Source organism: Hyperolius riggenbachi, chromosome 3 (genome assembly GCF_040937935.1).
Source record: "Hyperolius riggenbachi isolate aHypRig1 chromosome 3, aHypRig1.pri, whole genome shotgun sequence".
NCBI lineage: Eukaryota > Metazoa > Chordata > Amphibia > Anura > Hyperoliidae > Hyperolius > Hyperolius riggenbachi.
In genome coordinates this window covers 21,602,880-21,622,381 of record NC_090648.1, presented here as the reverse complement: position 1 = coordinate 21,622,381, position 19,502 = coordinate 21,602,880, and the positions used below count along the sequence as shown (strand labels likewise).

The window sequence follows — 19,502 nt, the reverse complement described above, 5'->3', positions numbered from 1 at the left end:
TTTTCCCTTTGGGGGCTAGTTGGACCATGCCTTGTAAGGGTTTTTTCGCCTTCCTCTGGATCAACAGGGATATGTGAGGGAGCAGGCTGGTGTTGTACTTTATACTGGTTGAACTCGATGGACGTATGTCTTTTTTCAACCAAAATAACTATGTAACTATGTAACTACAATTCCCTGGAAGATGAGACCCTCCTCCCTCCGGAGGAGGGAGGGAAGGAGGGAGTGAGAGAGAGAGATTCCTGATGCCATAAAGCAGTGTAGGCCTGCAATTGAATTCAATGAAATTTCTGACCTTAAAACACTGCTTTGTATTAAATCCAGATTTTTTTCGGGGACTTTTGATGTGTATTTCACTCAACCATGTCTTCCTCCAGGTACTAGACCCCATCTTTTCTATCAGTGTTGCAGTCAGCAGAATTTTTTCAAAATTTTGAAGTTAGCCCCCCCATTGAAGTCTATTGCGGTTCGCGAACGTTTGCACAAACCAAGCCTTCCGCGAAAGTTCGTGAACAGTGTTTGCGAACCAAAAATCGGAGGTTCGGCCCATCTCTAATGGCCACTTGTCACTAGGGGCAGTGTGAGACAATAAGAGAAGACTTCTGCTTTCAGTTTCTATGTTTTATGCTTGAAGAGATAGAGATTAAAGCATTCCAAGAATGTATAGCACAACGAGTTCTGCCAGCTGAAGACAAAGCAGTACATTATCTTATAGTGAGATAACTCATTTGTGGCTGTTAACAGGATACATTTTAGCAATTTTTCTTGAAAGTGGTTCTTAAAAAAAACGGTGATTAGTAACGTCTAGATTTATATGTGCTCCTCAAAGCTAGTTTGATGTCCTTATTCCTCAGACTATATATGAAAGGATTTAGGAGAGGAGTTATCACAGTGTACAGCATGGACACAATCCTACTCAACATCTGTGACTGTCCTTCATTCGGCAGCATATAAATGGCCATTAAAGTTCCAAAGAATATGCACACAACTGTCAGGTGAGAGCTGCACGTGGAGAAGGCTTTAAGCCTTCCTGAAAAGGATGGAATCTTTAATATGGTTAGAACAATGTACGTGTAAGAGACTGCTATCAGAAAGAATGGTAAGACCACCACTGGAATGCAGACCAAAATGGCTTCCATTTTAACCATGGACACATCCGAACAGGAAAGATTCATCAGAGCATTCAAATCACAGAAGAAATGGTCCACCGTATTTGGCCCACAGAACTGTAGTTGGTATATGGAGAGCGTTAAAATTAATTCTACACAACAGCTCAAAATCCAGGACACACACACTAATTTAACGCAAATCCCTTGATTCATAATGGAAGTATAATGCAGTGGAGAACAGATGGCCAGATAGCGGTCATAGGACATCACCATTAGCAGAAAACATTCAGAAATTTCCGATAAACCAAAGAAATGAAGCTGAGTGACACAGCCAGAGAAAGAAATGGAGGTTCCCTCATGCAGTACAATGTTGAGCATGTTCGGAGAAATGTCTGTGGTCAGCATGATGTCAGCTATGGAGAGTTGGGTGAGGAAGAAGTACATGGGAGAGTGGAGAGTCTTGTTGTAGAAGACCAGAGTGATGATCAAAAGGTTTCCACATATTGTCATAAAATATATCATAAGGAGAACAACAAAAGCCAGAAGATTAAATTTGCCCATGTGGAATCCCATGAAGAAGATTGTGGTGACATTATTCTGATAAGTATCCTATGGGCCATCACATAAAATAAATGCATGCTGTAGTATAACAATACAATATAGGGTGACGGTATTACATTCTTAAAATTATCACACTTTGGCTATGTAGAATCACAATGGTTTTCATTGTCTTTGGACCTGGGTTCTCAAATATACCTTATCTAAATATTGTAGACACTGTTAAGATGGCCACACACAAAACAATAAAATGATTCGACTTTACAGCAATTTGATAAAAATGATTGTATCTCTCAAATATCGAAAGCTTGTTTTTCATTCGACTGAAAAATCCGATCGAATTTCCCATTTTGTTTTTCGATTTATATAGATCCGGAATGCCAGATATTTCTCTTCAATTTCTACTAAAGATTGTATGGCGTGTGTTGGATTGTCAATTTATTAATGTACACACTCTAGCAATGTTCTCAGCATTTCCAATCATTTTTATCATAATTGGGGGAAAATGGAACATAGGTGTGTGGTACATTGGTCATATTTTTGATATGTTACAATCAGTCAGAAAAATTGATTGCAATTTTTGAATTGAACAGATATTTAAAAAATTGTATGGTGTGTGGCCACCTTTAGATAGATTAAATAAGTAGTGATAAGCATGAATTTTGCATCGTAATTCACAATTCTGATGCAAAATTGTGGGGAAATTGTGATTCATTAATTGTAATTAGAAACATAATAAAGAAGCGTAATTTCCCAATTTACCATAATTTACCGTCATTTTCGGATTATTTTGTGACGACTTTAGTGCTTAATAGCACAACCCCCATACATGCTGTTGTCACTAAAATTGCTACAAATGTTAAGTGGAATAGAGGAATAGTAGGAACAAGTCACGTCATCAGCAAAACCTAGCACTAGGGGAGCAGTGAATGAAAGGAGAGATCTCAGATCTTCTCTGCAAGGCCGAGCTGAGGTAGAGGTGAAGGGGAAACATGGCAGTGACTGCAAGCCAGATAGCTACAGACTAAGGAGTTGGTGGCCCTGGGGCACCTTTTAGTCTAATAGCAATCAGTGCGTGACTGCTGGGGTGGGAGGGATGGAGGGGCCTCTTAGTCTAATAGCAATCAGTGTGTGACGGCTGGGGTGGGAGGGATGGGAAGACGCACTTTGGTGTCTCAGCCTTGGGTGCTGGAGGACCTAGTCCCGGCTCTGCTTCTCTGGAGTGAATGTATAAGATGAGCTGTGCTGCTGTTACTTATAATTATACGTATGTATTTTTCCAAATCATATTGCATTATATGCTGGAATAGCTTCATGGCAAGAAGAAACAAGTGTGATTGAGATGTGCAGAAAAATAAGTAATTCCAAACCTCACCAAAAATGGTCAATCATTCAATTCATTTTTTCTCCCACATTTTCCACGTGGAGATAATTTTCAATCAATTAAAACAATTTGCCAACATTCTGCAAAACTACTACAAATATTTGTAAAAGTATGTTCTGACATACTGGTGGTTTTGTTGATAAGGTATGAAAATATCACCTAGGAGAAAACTTAGTAGAACAAATGAATTGAATAAGAACTGTGTCTTCTATGCAATCCCAGAGATTTTCTGAATTGGTGGTGATGGACATTTCACCTCCTCGTAATTTCTGGCACAAACAGAGGGATGAGAATTCTAGGAAACACTTTGTACAAATATATTGATGATGATGGACTCCGGAACTCGATTGCAAGGACATTTATTGAAGCACTAATAAATTACAACAGATTAAAAAAAAACACCACCTGTGTTGGCAGCTGTTTCACGTGTCACCACGCCTCCTCAGGACACCCAGGCTTTGTACAAATAGGGTTGTTATGGTTTCTGAACATTTTAGTTAGATTGCTTTAAAAAGTTATAGCCACTGCAAACTTAGATAGAAAAGTACAAGGGTCATCCAGAAAATAACAGCCATTTGTTTTTATCTGCCATACAAGGTATTTCTTTCAGTGTAATTTAACCTTCTTGCCGGTTATCCCGAGCTCAGCTCGGGGTAACCTGCGCATAAGGATTTCTCTGGCCCCACTGGGCTGATTTTCAAATTTTTTTTTACTGCACGCAGCTAGCACTATGCTAGCTGCGTGCATATTCCGCTCGCCGCCGCTCACCGACGATTCATCGCTACCCGCCGTGCCGCACCGCGCCCCCCTCCAGACTCCTTGTGCAGCCTGGCCAATCATTGCCCGGCAGACGCTAAGGCGTGGATCGGGATCCCCTCTAACATCCCGACGTCCATGATGTCGGTGACGTCATCCCGCCCCGTCGCCATGGCATTCTGAACGGGATTTCCTGCTTGCAAAGATCGCCAGCGGCGATCGAAGTGGGTAGGGGGATTTCGCTTGTCAGCGGCTATCATGTAGCGAGCCCTGGGCTCGCTACATGATTTAAAAAACATTTTTTTAAAAAAAGTGCTGCGCTGCCCCCTTGCCATCAGAATTGGAACGGCAAGGGAGTTAATTTGTTTCTGTCAGGTAAATGCATTGCCATTCTCTCCCTGCATGGTAGAACATTGGTAACCGTTTGTTCAGCAGCATTAACATGAAAGCCATCCCATCCAGTTCCTTGAAAACATAAGTGAGGAGTGTGATGCTACTACAACATATTGATTGGAAACTTTTTATAAAGATATGGCAGATTACATGAATAAATGAGGTTATTATGTGAAAAAAAATCAGAAGATACAGTGACTCTCATTCAATTCACTTTTTCTCCTAAGTTTTTTTTTTTTTTTTTTTTTTAAGCAGATCTTTTTATGTTTAAAATAACTTTACAATGCTCTGCAATTTAAAAAGTGTCAACACAGGTGCAAAGGTTTTGACAAAAGTATTCTATTTTATTGATTGATTATAGCTTGAAAGTTATTTTAATGATAAGGGCCCATATGAAATTATTTTTTTCTCCTGAGTTTTCTCTAGAAAAAATGTTTTAAACTTCCTTTTAAAATATTATTTCAATACTTTTCAATTAAAAAAAAAAAGTAGGGAAAAGGGTTTCTATCAAAATTATTTTCAGTATTTTCTCATTTGTCTGTAGTTTAAAGGGCATTTTATTGACAAAGTGTGAAAATATCTCCTAGGAGAAAACTCAGAAAAAAAGTTAATTTCACATGGACTAATAGGGGAAAATATCAGCTAGGAGAAAACTTAGTAGAACAAATGAATTGAATAAGAACTGTGTCTTCTATGCAATCCCAGAGATTTTCTGAATTGGTGGTGATGGACATTTCACCTCCTCGTAATTTCTGGCACAAACAGAGGGATGAGAATTCTAGGAAACACTTTGTACAAATATATTGATGATGATGGACTCCGGAACTCGATTGCAAGGACATTTATTGAAGCACTAATAAATTACAACAGATTAAAAAAAAACACCACCTGTGTTGGCAGCTGTTTCACGTGTCACCACGCCTCCTCAGGACACCCAGGCTTTGTACAAATAGGGTTGTTATGGTTTCTGAACATTTTAGTTAGATTGCTTTAAAAAGTTATAGCCACTGCAAACTTAGATAGAAAAGTACAAGGGTCATCCAGAAAATAACAGCCATTTGTTTTTATCTGCCATACAAGGTATTTCTTTCAGTGTAATTTAACCTTCTTGCCGGTTATCCCGAGCTCAGCTCGGGGTAACCTGCGCATAAGGATTTCTCTGGCCCCACTGGGCTGATTTTCAAATTTTTTTTTACTGCACGCAGCTAGCACTATGCTAGCTGCGTGCATATTCCGCTCGGCGCCGCTCACCGACGATTCATCGCTACCCGCCGTGCCGCACCGCGCCCCCCTCCAGACTCCTTGTGCAGCCTGGCCAATCATTGCCCGGCAGACGCTAAGGCGTGGATCGGGATCCCCTCTAACATCCCGACGTCCATGATGTCGGTGACGTCATCACGCCCCGTCGCCATGGCATTCTGAACGGGATTTCCTGCTTGCAAAGATCGCCAGCGGCGATCGAAGTGGGTAGGGGGATTTCGCTTGTCAGCGGCTATCATGTAGCGAGCCCTGGGCTCGCTACATGATTTAAAAAACATTTTTTTAAAAAAAGTGCTGCGCTGCCCCCTTGCCATCAGAATTGGAACGGCAAGGGAGTTAACTTGTTTCTGTCAGGTAAATGCATTGCCATTCTCTCCCTGCATGGTAGAACATTGGTAACCGTTTGTTCAGCAGCATTAACATGAAAGCCATCCCATCCAGTTCCTTGAAAACATAAGTGAGGAGTGTGATGCTACTACAACATATTGATTGGAAACTTTTTATAAAGATATGGCAGATTACATGAATAAATGAGGTTATTATGTGAAAAAAAATCAGAAGATACAGTGACTCTCATTCAATTCACTTTTTCTCCTAAGTTTTTTTTTTTTTTTTTTTTTTTTTTAAGCAGATCTTTTTATGTTTAAAATAACTTTACAATGCTCTGCAATTTAAAAAGTGTCAACACAGGTGCAAAGGTTTTGACAAAAGTATTCTATTTTATTGATTGATTATAGCTTGAAAGTTATTTTAATGATAAGGGCCCATATGAAATTATTTTTTTCTCCTGAGTTTTCTCTAGAAAAAATGTTTTAAACTTCCTTTTAAAATATTATTTCAATACTTTTCAATTTTAAAAAAAAAGTAGGGAAAAGGGTTTCTATCAAAATTATTTTCAGTATTTTCTCATTTGTCTGTAGTTTAAAGGGCATTTTATTGACAAAGTGTGAAAATATCTCCTAGGAGAAAACTCAGAAAAAAAGTTAATTTCACATGGACTAATAGGGGAAAATATCAGCTAGGAGAAAACTTAGTAGAACAAATGAATTGAATAAGAACTGTGTCTTCTATGCAATCCCAGAGATTTTCTGAATTGGTGGTGATGGACATTTCACCTCCTCGTAATTTCTGGCACAAACAGAGGGATGAGAATTCTAGGAAACACTTTGTACAAATATATTGATGATGATGGACTCCGGAACTCGATTGCAAGGACATTTATTGAAGCACTAATAAATTACAACAGATTAAAAAAAAACACCACCTGTGTTGGCAGCTGTTTCACATGTCACCACGCCTCCTCAGGACACCCAGGCTTTGTACAAATAGGGTTGTTATGGTTTCTGAACATTTTAGTTAGATTGCTTTAAAAAGTTATAGCCACTGCAAACTTAGATAGAAAAGTACAAGGGTCATCCAGAAAATAACAGCCATTTGTTTTTATCTGCCATACAAGGTATTTCTTTCAGTGTAATTTAACCTTCTTGCCGGTTATCCCGAGCTCAGCTCGGGGTAACTTGCGCATAAGGATTTCTCTGGCCCCACTGGGCTGATTTTCAAATTTTTTTTTACTGCACGCAGCTAGCACTATGCTAGCTGCGTGCATATTCCGCTCGCCGCCGCTCACCGACGATTCATCGCTACCCGCCGTGCCGCACCGCGCCCCCCTCCAGACTCCTTGTGCAGCCTGGCCAATCATTGCCCGGCAGACGCTAAGGCGTGGATCGGGATCCCCTCTAACATCCCGACGTCCATGATGTCGGTGACGTCATCCCGCCCCGTCGCCATGGCATTCTGAATGGGATTTCCTGCTTGCAAAGACCGCCAGCGGCGATCGAAGTGGGTAGGGGGATTTCGCTTGTCAGCGGCTATCATGTAGCGAGCCCTGGGCTCGCTACATGATTTAAAAAACATTTTTTTAAAAAAAGTGCTGCGCTGCCCCCTTGCCATCAGAATTGGAACGGCAAGGGAGTTAACTTGTTTCTGTCAGGTAAATGCATTGCCATTCTCTCCCTGCATGGTAGAACATTGGTAACCGTTTGTTCAGCAGCATTAACATGAAAGCCATCCCATCCAGTTCCTTGAAAACATAAGTGAGGAGTGTGATGCTACTACAACATATTGATTGGAAACTTTTTATAAAGATATGGCAGATTACATGAATAAATGAGGTTATTATGTGAAAAAAAAATCAGAAGATACAGTGACTCTCATTCAATTCACTTTTTCTCCTAAGTTTTTTTTTTTTTTTTTTTAAGCAGATCTTTTTATGTTTAAAATAACTTTACAATGCTCTGCAATTTAAAAAGTGTCAACACAGGTGCAAAGGTTTTGACAAAAGTATTCTATTTTATTGATTGATTATAGCTTGAAAGTTATTTTAATGATAAGGGCCCATATGAAATTATTTTTTTCTCCTGAGTTTTCTCTAGAAAAAATGTTTTAAACTTCCTTTTAAAATATTATTTCAATACTTTTCAATTAAAAAAAAAAAGTAGGGAAAAGGGTTTCTATCAAAATTATTTTCAGTATTTTCTCATTTGTCTGTAGTTTAAAGGGCATTTTATTGACAAAGTGTGAAAATATCTCCTAGGAGAAAACTCAGAAAAAAAGTTAATTTCACATGGACTAATAGGGGAAAATATCAGCTAGGAGAAAACTTAGTAGAACAAATGAATTGAATAAGAACTGTGTCTTCTATGCAATCCCAGAGATTTTCTGAATTGGTGGTGATGGACATTTCACCTCCTCGTAATTTCTGGCACAAACAGAGGGATGAGAATTCTAGGAAACACTTTGTACAAATATATTGATGATGATGGACTCCGGAACTCGATTGCAAGGACATTTATTGAAGCACTAATAAATTACAACAGATTAAAAAAAAACACCACCTGTGTTGGCAGCTGTTTCACGTGTCACCACGCCTCCTCAGGACACCCAGGCTTTGTACAAATAGGGTTGTTATGGTTTCTGAACATTTTAGTTAGATTGCTTTAAAAAGTTATAGCCACTGCAAACTTAGATAGAAAAGTACAAGGGTCATCCAGAAAATAACAGCCATTTGTTTTTATCTGCCATACAAGGTATTTCTTTCAGTGTAATTTAACCTTCTTGCCGGTTATCCCGAGCTCAGCTCGGGGTAACCTGCGCATAAGGATTTCTCTGGCCCCACTGGGCTGATTTTCAATTTTTTTTTTACTGCACGCAGCTAGCACTATGCTAGCTGCGTGCATATTCCGCTCGCCGCCGCTCACCGACGATTCATCGCTACCCGCCGTGCCGCACCGCGCCCCCCTCCAGACTCCTTGTGCAGCCTGGCCAATCATTGCCCGGCAGACGCTAAGGCGTGGATCGGGATCCCCTCTAACATCCCGACGTCCATGATGTCGGTGACGTCATCCCGCCCCGTCGCCATGGCATTCTGAACGGGATTTCCTGCTTGCAAAGATCGCCAGCGGCGATCGAAGTGGGTAGGGGGATTTCGCTTGTCAGCGGCTATCATGTAGCGAGCCCTGGGCTCGCTACATGATTTAAAAAACATTTTTTTAAAAAAAGTGCTGCGCTGCCCCCTTGCCATCAGAATTGGAACGGCAAGGGAGTTAACTTGTTTCTGTCAGGTAAATGCATTGCCATTCTCTCCCTGCATGGTAGAACATTGGTAACCGTTTGTTCAGCAGCATTAACATAAAAAGCCATCCCATCCAGTTCCTTGAAAACATAAGTGAGGAGTGTGATGCTACTACAACATATTGATTGGAAACTTTTTATAAAGATATGGCAGATTACATGAATAAATGAGGTTATTATGTGAAAAAAAAAATCAGAAGATACAGTGACTCTCATTCAATTCACTTTTTCTCCTAAGTTTTTTTTTTTTTTTTTTTTTTAAGCAGATCTTTTTATGTTTAAAATAACTTTACAATGCTCTGCAAATTAAAAAGTGTCAACACAGGTGCAAAGGTTTTGACAAAAGTATTCTATTTTATTGATTGATTATAGCTTGAAAGTTATTTTAATGATAAGGGCCCATATGAAATTATTTTTTTCTCCTGAGTTTTCTCTAGAAAAAATGTTTTAAACTTCCTTTTAAAATATTATTTCAATACTTTTCAATTTAAAAAAAAAAGTAGGGAAAAGGGTTTCTATCAAAATTATTTTCAGTATTTTCTCATTTGTCTGTAGTTTAAAGGGCATTTTATTGACAAAGTGTGAAAATATCTCCTAGGAGAAAACTCAGAAAAAAAGTTAATTTCACATGGACTAATAGGGGAAAATATCAGCTAGGAGAAAACTTAGGAGAAAAAGGGAATTGAATAAGGGCCAGCGACCTATATGCATTTTTTTTCTCCAAGTTTTCTTGTAGACGATATTGTCACAACTTGTCAAAAAATGTCTTTTTAACCACCAGCAAGCAAGCAAGAAAATACTCAAAATAATCCCTCATATAATCCCTCATATTTTATAGTGACTTTACATTACAAAATTAATTTATTATATTATTTATGGTACATTATTAGCATAATATTTTTTTTTTTTATAAAAGTAAAGTTAACTTTAATCTGTAACTCTGTGGCCATAACATAGACTTTGTGAAACAGTTAACCATTTTCATAGTGACTAAAACTATAATTTACCCAACTCTGTGAATGTTTCCTATTCCACATATAGAAAAGTGAATGCACTTACACTGCTCATTATGTTATCCTGTTAAAAAAAAAAAAAGTTGTTAAAGGGTTCCTGAGTGAAATATTACATCTGAGCTTTTATCGTATTAACACTGACAATCTGAATGTAAATATATATATATATATATATATATATATATATATATATATATATATATATATATCTAGTTGAAATAAAACATGTACATTATATTAAAAATAAATATTATGTGGCTTAATTTTGTACTAAAAATACATATTAACTGAGTACATGCATAGACTGAAAATAAAATTAGTAAAAAAAAAGCTGATTTTTAAGGAGTATTCGTAGCTCAAAAACAGTAAAAGACGTGCACAAATAAATATTTTTTTTTCCAAAGATTGTAATAATACTGATGGGTTATTTTGTGAATTTTCTGTAACTGCACCATCGGATTAGTGCAATTGCAAAGAAGATTCCCTATCTCAATCTTTATATATACCTTTAGTAAGCATTAATTAGCCTGTAGAGAATTAGCTAGTTCTCTTTAACAAATATCCGCCTGACAATGCAAAACAAACAAACGTATTTATATCGATCAATTTTTAAATTACATATTGTAGTTGTCCAAAATGTTATGGAAATAGGGATAATTTAGCTAGAACATACCTGGAATTGTTTTCAATAGAAAGTGCATACATTATATGTATATATATATATATATATATATATATATATATATATATATATATATATATATATATATACATTGTGTATATATATATATATATATATATATATATATATATATATATATATATATATATATATATATATATATATATATATATATATATATACTGTATATATACCGTATATACTCGAGTATAAGCCAAATTTTTGGCCCTAAAAAAGTGGCCCAAAAGTGGGGGTCTCGGCCAAGCGCACCCCCACCATATGCACAGCAGAGATGCGTTGCAATGGTTTTGTCCCCACCCCATGAGTTTGAATGGCATGCACCCGAGGGCACACATCCATAACATGTACGTTGGGGAGAGGACTGCTAGTGTGGGTATCAATCACAAGAACGGTGGGTAAGACATTTTACACAGACGTTGATGCTCTGCTGTATCTACGATGGGGGTGTTACATGTGTGCATAGTGGGGGCACACATCCACTACAAGGGGGACAACACAGCTATTATTTAACCTTACATTCTCTTATTATATATAAAGTGACCCGCAATAGACCCAGGAGTAAACTTATAGCATATGGTGATAGAACTGTGTTAATGTAGTGCCAATTCTATGTAGTTAGAATCTGCCTATGCTCCACTTTTCATTCAGTTGCTCTATTGGGGCATTTATTTACAGGACTTATAAGCAAGATTCACCCTGAAATTCTACCTGCCATTTCCTACCCTCGGCTTATACTTGAGCTAATAGCTTTTTCCAGATTCTTTTAGGTAAAGGTTGGGGGGTCGGCCTATACTCGGTTGGCCTATACTCGAGTATACATGGTATATATATATATATATATATATATATATATATATATATATATATATATATATATATATTACATATCTGTCTGTCTCCCACTGTAACTGCTTCTGCTTGACTAACTTTTTTTAAATTATTATTAAGTATTCATATGGTGCCAAAAAGTTATGCAGTGCTATGTAGGTCTTGTTGCTAATAGAGATGGCCTGAATGGTTCGCTTGCGAATGGTTCCCGTCGAACTTCCGGTGTTCGCGATCGCGGAGAACCACAAACTTGGTGCATCATGAGGGTCAACTTTGACCCTTTACATCACAGTCAGCAGGCACATTGTAGCCAATCAGGCTAAACTCCCTCCTGGAGCCACTCCCCCATTATAAAAGGCAGGCAACATCAGGCTTTGGACCCACTCGTATGCCTGCATTATTAGAGAAGGGAAAGCTGCTGTAGACTCTCGTAGGGAAAGCTTAGTTAGGCTCTTGTAGGCTTCTTAGCTTGCTCCTTGCTGATTCTTATTGCTAAAAAAGCACCCCTCAACAGCTCTTTTGAGAGCTAATCTTGTTCTTGTGATCTATTTTTTTTGTGTGTGTCCCACTGACACTTGTGTTGCATAGACAGCCTTGGTAATTCCTACTGTGTGCGCCACTGCCAGCCAGGCCCAGCACATTCAGTAACTACCTGTGTGTGTGACAGGTGCACATTTTAATACCCATCATTGCATATAACTACCTACCTGTTGTTCACTGTGCACCCACCTACCTTCGTGAGCACACGCAGTGTCACTGTGCCTGTCCGGTACCTGCCTGTGTGTGACAGGTGCACATTGTAATACCCATCACTGCATATACCTACCTGTTGTGTTCAGTGCACCCACCTATCTACGTGAGTGCATGCAGTGTGATATACCACTCTGTGCATACCTGTTAACTACACCTGTGTGACTTCACATTGTATTAGTCAAGTCAGTGCATACCTTTCACTTCATCCCCCCCGATATGGACAAAATGGACAAAACAGGTGAAACAGGTAGAGGCAGACCCAGAGGAAGGCCACCTAGCAGGTCTGTGCAAGGTTGTGCTGATGTGATTTTGTGCGGCCCTGGCCCAAAGTACAGTGCTCGGAAGAAGGCATGTCCCATCAACTCCCAAGATTGTCAGGACGTGGTTGACTATTTAACACAGAACACCTCATCTTTTGCAGCCACCAGCACTACTTCAAGTACCACATCCGCTATGTTTGAAAGTTTGCAGGAGTTATTTGGTGGGGAAATCACTGATGCACAGCCATTATTGTTACAACCAGATGAAGGCGCTAAGCAAGTTACACCACCTCATATGTCAGGCAACACTATGGACGTAACATGTGAGGAGGAGGATGATGAAGTACCTGCTGTTGGTGCAGTTTTGGAGGTGTCTGAGGAAAGCGAAGCTGGGCAGGATGATTATGATAATGACGATGATACGGGTGCCAACTATGTTCCCAATAGAGGAGATGACTAGGGGGACAGTTCAGAGGGGGAGTAAGAGAGGAGTAGGAGGAGACGAGTTCCTGAAAGAAGCAGGGGGAGATCGTCATCAGAAACAGCTGGTGGCAGTGTCCAGTGCCATGTATCGCCACCTATGTACAGCCAGCCAACTTGCCCTTCAATGTCAGCTGCTGATGCCATCATAGTGCCATCACCCCAGGGGGGCTCAGCGGTTTGGAAATTTTGTAATGTGTCTGCCTCAGATCCGAGCAATGCCATCTGTTCTCTCTGCCTCCAAAAATTGAGCCGTGGAAAGGCCAACACTCATGTAGGAACTAGTGCCTTACGAAGGCACATGGAGAAAAGGCACAAACTGCAATGGGAAGAGCACCTGAACAAAAGCAGCACACAAAAGAAAAGCCACCCCCTTCTCCTCTTCCTCTTCCTCAATCAGGTGCATCATCTTCAGCCGCTTTCTCCCTTGCACCTTCACAGCCAACCTCCTCCACTCCGCCTCTGACCTTGAGCGGTTCCTGCTCCTCTGCCCACAGCAGCCAGGTGTCTGCAAAGGAAATCTTTGAGAAGAAGAAGCCAATTTCTGCCATTTACCCCCTTGCCCGGCGTCTGACAGCTGGCTTGGGGGAACTGTTAGCTCGCCAGCTGTTACCATACCAGCTGGTGGACTCTGAGGCCTTCCATACAGGGATGAGCAGAAACTACGCCATTGCGAATTTACGCATCGTAGATCGCATCTACGCATCGTAGTTCATAGGTCAAGTTTCAAAACTACGCTTACGAATTTACGCATAGCAAAGTACCGTTAAACGTAGCTTACTCCCACTAAATGTAGGTAACAAAGTTACTCGCGTCTAATTTTCCGCTTACAATTGTATGCTTACAAATTTACGCATTGGAAAGGGGAATGTACGCATAGAAGAGTTCCCGGAATAAGTACACGAAGAGGAATTAATGTGTAAAATTATCTGCATACTGGCATAGGCATCCGCATACAACACCCTTCGCTCTACGCGTAATTGCATATTTTAAGAGTAGTCTACGAAATGCATACGGAACAAATATTTGATTTCGAAGCCGTAGTTAGGTGAAGCATAATTGCGTAAAACTACGCGTAGTTCCAGCGTAGCGAAGTTGGCTGACTATGACCATCAATACTTCCATAAATTTGTGGCCATTGGGACACCGCAGTGGAAGATGCCAGGCCGCAATCATTTCTCTAAAAAGGCAATACCCAAATTGTACCGTGAAGTTGAGAGGCAAGTGGTGTCATCTCTGGCACACAGCGTTGGGTCAAGGGTCCACCTGACCACGGATGCCTGGTCTGTCAAGCACAGTCAGGGCAGGTACATAACTTACACAGCCCATTGAGTCAACCTGGTGACCGATGGCAAGCAGGGAATATGTGGCTGTGCAGCGGACATACTTGTGACACCTCCACGGCTTGCAGGCAGGCCTCCTGCCACCTCCTCTCTTCCTGTTACATCCTCTTCGCTGTCGTCATGAGTGGCAGTTCAACTCTACTGGTGCTGCCATCTCCTCTCCAGCTACACAGCCAGAGCTTCCCAGGGCCTATGCTGCATGCCAGGTACGACAGTGTCACGCCATCTTAGACATGTCTTGCCTCAAAGCGGAGAGTCATACTGGAGCAGCTAACCTGGCTGCTCTTAACAAACAGGTGGATCAGTGGCTGACCCCCCACCAGCTGGAGAATAACAACGTGATGTGTGACAATGGCAGCAATCACATTTCCGCTTTGAATTTTGAAAAGCTGAGACATGTACCCTGCATGGCCCATGTGATGAATCTAGTCATTCAAAGATTTGTGTCAAAGTACCCAGGCTTAGAGGACGTCCTGAAGCAGGCCAGGAAGTTGTGTGGGCATTTCAGGCAGTCTTACACGGTCATGGCACACTTTGCCGAGATTCAACGGAGAAACAAGTTGCCGGTGAGACACCTCATTTGCGATAGCCCAAGTCACTGGAATCGACCCTCCTTATTTTCTCTTGCCTGCTAGAACAGGAGAAAGCCGTCACCCAGTACCTCTACAATTACAGTAGAAGGATAAAATCTGGGGAGATGGAGATGTTCTGGCCCAACAACTGGACACTCATGTGTAATGCATGCAGGCTCATGCAGCCGTTTGAGGAGGTGACCAACTTGGTGAGTCGCAGTGAACGCACCATCAGCGACTTGATCCCGTACGCTTACTTCTCGGAGCGTATGGCATGTATGGTGTAGAGTGGTGGATCAAGCTGTGGAGAAGCATGAACAGGAACAGGAGGAAGCATTATGGGATCAATTCTCATCAGAAGCAGATGTTTCCTCAACACCTGCGGCAGCACAGAGAGGGGGAGGAGGAGGAAGAGTCGTGTGGAGAAGAGGAGTCAGACTTGGATGATGAGGAAGGTGTTTCTTTGGAGGTGGAGGAGGAGGAGGCGGCGGCAGAAGAACAACCGCAGCAGGCGTCACAGGGGGCTTGTGCTGCTCAACGTTCCCGTGGTATTGTTCATGGCTGGAGGGAGGAGGAGGACTTACCTGACGTCACTAAGGAAGAGCAAGAGGAGATGGATAGTACGCCTGGATCCAACTTTGTGCAAATGGCATCTTTCATGCTGTCCTGTCATGTTGAGGGACCCCCATATAAAAAAAAAACTCAAGGGAAATGAGCTGTACTGGGTGGCCACGCTATTAGACCCTTGGTATAGGCACAAAGTGGCGGACATGTTACCAACTCACCGGGGCAGAAAGGATACTGCACGTGCAGAACAAGCTGGCAATTATGCTTTACAATGCGTTTAAGGGTGATGTCACAGCATAACGCAATAAAGGACGCTGGTGATGTTGGACATGCAAACATCTTTAGTCCAATGCCTCACCTTAGCCCTTCTGGATCCACCCTCCACCAACGCCTGGACCAGCAGGTAGCCGACTACCTGGCCTTAAGTGTGGATGTAGCCACTGTGAGCAGCGATGAACCCTTGGACTACTGGGTGCACAGGCTTGACGTGTGGCCAGAGCTTTCCCAATTTGCCATCCAACTTCTGTCTTGCCCTGCCTCAAGCGTCCTGTCAGAAAGGACCTTCAGTGCAGCTGGAGGCATTGTCACTGAGAAGAGAAGTCGCCTAAGTCATGACAGTGTTCAGTACCTGACCTTTATCAAAATGAATGAGGCATGGAACCTGGAGGGCTACTGCCCACCCGAAGACTAAGTCTGTCCCCGCACACAGCATCTCTGCCTGCATGCCATGTGACTGCCTGCCCCAAGACTAAGTCACTCCCCACACAGCACCTCTGCCCACAGGCCGCTTGACTGCCTTCTCCACCACCACCAACAGAGTCTAAGACTCCAGGTGGATTCCTGACATTTTAAGGCCGCAGCGGCCGCTATACTAATTTTTCTTGTGCGTGTATGCCTGCCTAATTTTTCTGGCTGCATTGCAGCTGCAACAACAAAACAAAAGGCATGTACATGTGTCAATTTCCTTTCAGGATCATTACCTTGTCACTGTGAAGGGGCTTGCGTATCACAATTAAGCAATGACTGCCGGCTATATGAGTGTCTCAGGGGGGGGGGGGGGGGGGGTGGCACATCGAAGATAATAAGGTTGTGGCTTCATTGTGGACAGACCAAATTTATTTGATCAGCTGGACAGTCACTGTTGTTCTATCATTGAGCTTCCACAGCCTGGAGACCATATGGCCTTGAAAACCGCCACGGCCTGCACTCTCGCCAGTCCAGCACGGCCGTCACTACACAAACAGCTGTTTGCGGTGCGTTACACGGTGAGTTTGGTGTGTCAGTGTGAAGCAGAACTCTAATTACACTACCTGATTGATGTATACACATGCAAGATGTTTTAAAGCATTTTAGGCCTGCATTTTAGCATTAAATGTGATTTCTGCCCTTAAACCGCTGCTTTGCGTCCAATCCAGATTTTTCCCCGGGACTTTTGGTGTCTATCCTACTTCGCCATACCCCCCTCCAGGTATTCGACCCCTTGAAGCATCTTTTCCATCACTTTTGTTGCCAGCATAAATGTTTCTAGTTTTCAAAGTTCGCCTCCCCATTGAAGTCTATTGCGGTTTGCGAAAGTTCATGCGAACGGAACTTTCGTGGAAGTTCGCGAACCCGGTTTGCGAACCAAATATTGGAGGTTCGGGCCATCTCTAGTTGCTAACTGTCCCTCAGAGGGGTTCACTATCTAATCCCTATCAAAGTCATATATTCCATCATAGTCTAGAGCCAATTTTAGGGGGGAACCCAATTAATTTATCTGTATGTTTTTGTGATTTCGGATAACACTAGATTGCCTGGAGGGAACCCACACAAATATTGGGAAAACATACAAACTCTGTGCAGATAGAGCTCTGGCTGGGATTTGAAATGATGATCCAGCACTGAAAGGTGAGGTGTTATTTGCTGTGCCACCATGCTGCCCAAGTGAAGGTAGAAGGCTGCCGGCATTTACCAGTGTTTCTCAAGGCGTGTGGGGAGACCTCTTCAGTATATTCTCATGGTGGGCCAATGAAAACTCTCCCTGTTGCTAGAGAGAATTGGCCTGAGGCAGCCTATGGAGAGCTCCCTGCTCCTGCTCACCTCAAGGCTGAATACTGAGTGGCAGCGGGACAGGTGAGCGGTGATTGCTTCCTACGGCAGGTGGATGCAGAACAGAGCAGTGCAGAGAGGATGCAAAATGGATGGAGCTAGTGCGCACTTGAATGTGTTTTCCCCATGCATATAAAAACATACAGCAGGCATTTTCTCTAGCTTTTGTGATAGAAGCTAATGTAATTAGCTATAGAGTTGGGCCGAACCTCCGATTTTAGGTTCGCGAACCGGGTTCGCGAACTTCCGCGGAAGGTTCGGTTCGCGTTAAAGTTCGCGAACCGCAATAGACTTCAATGGGGATGCGAACTTTGAAAAAAAAAATTATGCTGGCCACAAAAGTGATGGAAAAGATGTTTCAAGGGGTCTAACACCTGGAAGGGGGCATGGTGGAGTGGGATACACGCCAAAAGTCCCCGGGAAAAATCTGGATTTGACGCAAAGCAGCGTTTTAAGGGCAGAAATCACATTGAATGCTAAATGACAGGCCTAAAGTGCTTTAAAACATCTTGCATGTGTATACATCAATCAGGTAGTGTAATTAAGGTACTGCTTCACACTGACACACCAAACTCACCGTGTAACGCACCGCAAACAGCTGTTTGTGTAGTGACGGCCGTGCTGGACTGGTGCGCACCATGGCGAGAGTGCAGGTTTTGGTGGCTTTACAGCCCATATGGTCGCCTGGCTGATGTAGCTGAATGACAGAACAGTGACTGTCCAGCTGATCAAATTTGGTCTGACCACAATGAAGCAACGACCTTATTATCTTTTGTGTGCCCCCCGAGACACTGATCTAGGCGCCGGTCATTGCTTCATTGTGATACGCAAGCCCCTTCACCACGGCAAGGTAATGATCACGAAGGGGAATGGGCGCATGTACATGCCTTTTCTTTTGTTGTTGCAGCTGCCCGCAGTGCAGCCAGAAAAATTAGGCAGTCATGTACACGCACCAGAAAAATTATTACAGCGGCCGCTGCAAGCAGCGGCCTAAAAAATTCAGCAATCCGCCTGGAGTCCCGGACCCTGTTGGTGGTGGCGGAGAAGGTAGTCAAGCGGTCTGCAGGCAGACATGCTGTGTGGAGGGACTGGGAGCGACTTAGTCTTCTTGGGGCAGGCCAGGCAGCCAGTCACACGGCGTGCAGGCAGAGATGCTGTGTGTGCGGGGACTGACTTAGTCTTGGGGCGAGCAGCAGCCCTCCGGGATCCATGCCTCATTCATTTTGATAAAGGTGAGGTACTTAAAACACTTTTGTGACTTAGGCGACTTCTCTTCTCAGTGACAATGCCTCCAGCTGCGCTGAAGGTCCTTTCTGACAGGACGCTTGCGGCAGGGCAGGAGAGAAGTTGGATGGCAAATTGGGACAGCTCTGGCCACAGGTCAAGCCTGCGCACCCAGTAGTTCAAAGGTTCCTCATCGCTGTTCACAGCAGTGTCTACATCCACACTTAAGGCCAGGTAGTCGGCTACCTTCCGTTCCAGGCGTTGGTGGAGGGTGGATCCGGAAGGGCTACGGCGAGGCGTTGGACTAAAGAACGTCCGCATGTCCGACATCACCATGAGATCGCTGGAGCGTCCTGTCTTTGACTGCGTGGACACGGGAGGAGGATTAGTGGCAGTGGTACCTTGCTGGCGTTGTGCTGTCACATCACCCTTAAAGGCATTGTAAAGCATAGTTGACAGCTGGTTCTGCATGTGCTGCATCCTTTCCACCTTCAGGTGAGTTGGTAACAGGTCCGCCACTTTGTGCCTGTACCGAGGGTCTAGTAGTGTGGCCACCCAGTACAGCTCATTCCCCTTGAGGTTTT

At 42.5% G+C, this 19,502-nt stretch overlaps 1 protein-coding gene across 1 annotated transcript; it reads right to left on the bottom strand.

Annotated features, from left to right (window-relative positions):
* Positions 1–791: 791 nt before the first annotated feature.
* LOC137561918 (olfactory receptor 11L1-like) lies at positions 792–2,442 on the bottom strand. Its single transcript, XM_068273264.1, has 2 exons — positions 2,437–2,442; positions 792–1,715 (listed from the first exon to the last, which is right to left on the bottom strand). Exons 1-2 carry the CDS (start codon positions 2,440–2,442, stop codon positions 792–794), a joined length of 930 nt encoding a protein of 309 aa, XP_068129365.1.
* Between the last annotated feature and the right edge of the window lie 17,060 nt (positions 2,443–19,502).